We start from the raw sequence: 5,525 nt of genomic DNA on the forward strand, positions 1-5,525 counted from the left end.
CTGTACCCATACACTTCGTTTAGGCCTATGCATTCGACGTGATCGACGCCGACGCTTTCTCTTGATTATCAAAACTGTAGCAGCCAACAAATTTTGTTCTAGGCTATATAGCAGCAGCTTGCAATTGATGGTGTTTGAACAGTGCGCTTTTTTGTCATGTCATGTGATGTTTGTTTTTGTGATGTGCATCTTGTTAAATCGTGCTAACGTCGTGCTTGCGTCTTTGTAAAGTCGTAGTGACGGCGAATTAAAATTTTGGTAATTTGTAGTACGTCGTCACAAATCGTAACTCCAACTAAAAATGTCGTCGCACTATCACATTAGTGCCGTAATACATCTTGACCGCGTCCTAGTAGCGTCTTGATGAAACGTAAAACTTGAACTTTTTGAGTACGATAGAGCGCGATTAAAAAACGTTTTAAAATCGTGCTCCATCGTAGCAAAAATTGTGAATGTGGGAAAGGGGCATTTTTTTATTCGAAAATTTTATTTTATTTAATAGTTTTTACAACCTGTAACACATTAACTACAGTGTGCTGTAAATTCTGTAGTTAACCTTCAGAGAAATTTATTTTTAAAGATGGCCTAAATTAAAATATTTTATTGTTTTCGTTAAATTAGATATAGTTTAAATGTGGTTATGTTATGCTAGTTTGAAGGTTTACTGTAAGCCAATCAGTTACACTTACTGTACAACTTCATGGTTAGCATAAAGAGAGTCGCTCCATTAAGAGGGCCTTCCCCCATATGGCTAAATACAGATTCACGGAGGCAGGCGAGTCCATTTTTTTTTCTCATGCTCGAGGGTGGGTTTCAAGAAAACTTTACAGACGTTCGTATACAGATGTCAATCAACATTTGGTTGCTCAACTCAAAGAGGGAACTTGTAATGTTATTTAGAAAATGGAAAAAATCTATGTTTTATAATAATAATAATTGGTCAACTTATAAGGCACAAATCACCAAGGTCTCTAAGCACCAAATAATAATAATAATAATAACTAGCATACCCATGCTCCGCACGGTGTTAGTTGAGTGAAGGAAGGTGGATGAGGCATTTATTATAGTTGAATTCTATGGGGAATTGAGGAGGCCATCATTAAGAATGCTATGGTTACCTTGTCATAATTGCTCTAAAACACCTCACTGCGAGAGTGTACAAGCTTCATTACTTTTAAATCTAAATTGAAAACACATATTTTTGATAGTAGTGCGAATATCACATAGATTTATTTTATTTTAATTTTTATTTATTTATTAATTTATTTATTAAGATCAAGTAAATTGAAAAAACTAAAAACAGAAATACCAAGCAGTGACAGGAAGTAAGTAATTAATTTACATATCAATAGGGCCTACTGTGTGGAGCCATAGTGGAGCTAAGCAATAATTAGCCCTTCTTAGCAGATTAACTAGATAAACAGTTTGGCTTTGACTGAATCAGTTTGTTTGTTTTGTTCTTTGAACTGAAACCTACACTTAACAAACAAACTGACTTACTTCTTGTCACTGCTTGGTATTTTTGTTTTTAGTTTTTTCAATTTACTTGATCTTGAGAATGGTTCCATGATGGACCTGAAACATCGATCTTAAATTTTGTTTTGAAATTATATGTTAAGCGTTTCTTAATTCGTAATTGATTTATTATTTTAGAGCAATAATTATTATTATTATTATATTTTTTCCTTTATATTTATGCATTTGTGCTTTTTTTTGTCTTTTTAAATTTTTTTTAATTATGATTCTAACCTCTTTTCTAATGTGTTTTATACACTTTGACTGCCAGGCCATTTTAGTGATAGCAATGCTCTCTGCCAGACATTTTAGCCTATATGACCAAGTTTCCAGTTCACATTGAGAACACATGTATATATGGAATGTTCTTTACACCAAAATAAAGAGTAATTCATGAGCTTTCAAATGATATCATACATTTTATTCATACAATAAACTATTGGAACACAATTTTGAATAGTAAACACATAACTTACTGCAATTTCACTCTTTTCAAGCAATAAAGCTGAGAAAACAGCATTTTCAGTTTCACAACTCCTAAACACTAAAAACCAACAACTAAACACAATAATCAGACTTTTTATCCCCTTTAGTGTATCAGTTATTTATACATACATCTATCTAACATAATAAAATTATAATTCCCACGCATGGATGAGGTCCACTGAGCCCCTGAGGTAGGGTTGCCTACCCCCCACTCTCCAAACAACTAAAAGTGTGAATATTGCCTATTTTCATTGCTTTGTTAGATATACACTTATTGATAAAAATGAAATATAAAAACAATTGTGTAATATTGCACACGACCTTGTACACATACCCACCACTGAGCCCTGGGGGTAGGGTTGGCTACCCCTCTCCCCCCGCAAACAACTAAAAAGTGAATACCTGTATTGCATATTTTCATTGCTAGCCCTAGGCCTACATAGACGCATCATTCACACGCTACTATTTAGGTCTAGGCCTGCCGACTTCTCTATGCAGCCTGTACTTTTATATATTTCTGTAAATCTGTACTCAATATATTATATAAAATATTGCATTACTTTAGACATATGCAAGGCCTGGGCTAAGAATGGGCTAAATTACCGAAGATGGCTAGGCCTAGGCTTAGCTAACATAATGCATCGGCCACCAAGCCTGACCACACGTTATTGTTGATGGACAGCCTCAACAAATATCAATCAAAACTCTTGTTTTATCTCGTTTATTGGTAAATGTACAAGAAAATAAAAACACAATAAGACATGAACATACATCGATGCATACTAAATAATCAATTTTGGAGTCCGAATCCGCGAACATTTCTGAAATGACCTCTTCTGAAAACAGATAAGTGCGATCCATTTTCTTCGTCGCGTTTCGTATCCAAGAGATCAAGCTCTTTGGTGTAAGCAAAGACGTCACGCTAAGCATGTTGGGCAGTGGTGGCGCCAGAGGGGAGCTGGGGTGCTATAGACCCACCCCCTTCCCCGAACCCCCCTCCGCCTTAATTTCACTTTCTTTTATAATACTATTATTTGAAGCCTGTTAAACATTAGTTTGAAAACCCTGTTAGAGAAACCTTGGCCCTTTACTGATTACTAATACTATACAATCGTAGTACTAAAGAAGAAATCTGCTAGAGTAATCCTTATATTCAATACAGTTAAAATGTTATCCCACAATAGGGAAACATGTTTTTCCATTTGTATGTAACACATCACAACAAACACAATTTGAAAATATTTTATTTCTATTGAATTTAATAATATCCCTTTTATCTAATAAAGTCATCATAGATTTTAACATGTATTTTCTATTTTTTTTTTATCTTTATAGTGTCTTCAACATCGTGCTTTGCATCCAAGTGAGCCTTTGCCACAACCAAATCTTATCACTCAAGCACTGCAGTCCAAGAGAGCTCTGGAGGCAACATGTTCTTCAGAATTTGAAAGCATGAAGAAACAGTTCAAACTTGAACTTAATGAAAAGGATAAAAATACTGAAACAGGGAGTTTGTTGTGGAAAGTCAGGTTAGTTATCTCAGGACTTAAATCTACCATAATCTTCTTGGTATTCTGTGTTACATACTTAGAACATATAATTCGTCACCAACACCACGAAGAGAAACAAACTTAAAAAGTCATATTTTTTCAATTTCTTTTTCTTTGACATTTTGATTATGTACATCTTCGGGGTAGTCATCTGTATGTGGTATTAAGTCAAAACATTGGATACGGAATTGCAAAGCTGTACTGCAAATTTCTGTAAATCACGGTCAGACTTTCTTTGCTAAGTTTTTATTTTATTTCATCCACGCCCTACAGCAGGGGTGGCACGCCTTACAGCAGGGGTGGGCAGAAAAATCGGTCGGAGGGCCAAAGTAAATTTATTTAACACTGAGGGCCGCACCCAAACTTTGATTTTTCCAGTGCGCTTCCAAGCATTGCTTTTACACCGCTTTATTCCCAGTTTTAATATTAATTTTTACATATGATCGGTGTCAGGCTGTGACAAACAAGGTGTTTTCTAGCTAATGTTGCTTGGCGGGCCGCACACATAGGGTTTTAAATGCACATTCGCGGGCCGCAAAAAAATTGCTGTCAGGCAGCATGTGGCCCACGGGCCGCACTTTGCCCACCTGTGCCCTACAGTGACCAAACTTACCATTTACAGGGTTGAACAACAGGAAAGTACACAATAAATACTAGCTAAATTTTAGAAACATTAGACAAGACTTTACTGCGAAAACATGAAAATGAGTAAAATTAGAAATCGGAATTATATATTGGAACATAAATTGGAAAATAAACCTCAAAGTTCCCGTTATACTTTCAATTCATGCACTTATAAAGAAAAATCATGTCGTATATGTATGTCGGCAAAAGAAAATTTAAAATCTCTTTCACTCGACGCCGGTTATAATGTTGGCAGTTTTTAGTTTCCGCTACACACCTGACCTGTTATCGCAGTAATGGATGTCTTTTCAAGCTGGAAAGCCTAGCAAATTTCAGTATTCATGCCAAGTTGTGGAAGTCTTCTGAAGATCAATACAAGCCAGTCTGTATCATTCCCAAATTCAGAGGCCACTTCTATGCCATGGGGAATCATTAGAGCATCATCTTCTTCTTGTGTGCTTACAGCTGTTGGAGGATGCTCTGGAGTGTTTGTTTTGACATCTTGCCGTGTGAATTGTGACAGGTGCCGCTGAAACCAGAAGAAGAGTGGCTCTTCAGCCAATATACGACCATCTTGGACCAGAAAGAGCAGTGACACTACCAGGCTTCCATGCTATCACCGGTTGTGATAAATATTATTATAGGGCATATAAATGGTGTTGGAAAAAAACAGCCCTTAAGATGTTTATGGAATCACCACCTCATGTTTACATGCTTTGGCCAAGCTTGGGGAAGGGAATATGCCATCATTAAATGTGAGAATGGGATGCAAGGAGTTTTTGTGTAGTTTTCTCTGAATGAAGAAAGTATCTGCTAAAGATGCCTCAATTTTACGATGGTAAAGATTCAAAACTCTGCCAAACAATCAAGGTGTAGATAAGCTGCCACCAACTGCTGGAGCCTTATATCAGCATATATTGCATGCACAACTGCAGGCCAATATATGGAGCCAGGATACTCTGATCCATGCAAAGTTGATGGTAAATTGAGACCTGTCTTGTCAGAAAAGCATGTGTAGGAGAAATTGAACAGATGTACCTGTTCAATAAGTACATGTTCAAATAATACATGCATGTGTAGGAGAAATAATCTTCAGTGTACTGAGATGTGTAACTGCGAAGCAGAAGGGAGTTTCTGCAACAAAATTCCATTGTTGTCTAGTGTTTCTGATTCATCAAACAGTGATAGTGATGAAGAAAGTGATAATGAACATTAGCATATTATAAAATCACTGACGTAGGTAAATATAAGTAAATCACAGTATGTAATATGGTTACATAATACTAACACACACATACCCACACATTATATATATATACATACATATATATATATATATATATATATATA

General features: G+C 35.9%; 1 protein-coding gene across 1 annotated transcript in view; it reads left to right on the forward strand.

Annotated features, from left to right (window-relative positions):
- Positions 1-1,553: 1,553 nt before the first annotated feature.
- Positions 1,554-5,525, forward strand: part of LOC117124810 (X-ray repair cross-complementing protein 5-like) — a gene marked incomplete at its 3' end in the record, with an annotated part of 20,557 nt that continues 16,585 nt past the window's right edge. Inside the window, 2 exon segments of the mRNA XM_033271138.1 lie at positions 1,554-1,614; positions 3,337-3,530. Coding sequence (XP_033127029.1) covers positions 1,612-1,614; positions 3,337-3,530 — 197 coding nt within the window.

Source organism: Anneissia japonica, unplaced genomic scaffold, assembly GCF_011630105.1.
Source record: "Anneissia japonica isolate Jap-2015-1 unplaced genomic scaffold, ASM1163010v1 scaffold652_len952628_cov199, whole genome shotgun sequence".
Taxonomy (NCBI): domain Eukaryota; kingdom Metazoa; phylum Echinodermata; class Crinoidea; order Comatulida; family Comatulidae; genus Anneissia; species Anneissia japonica.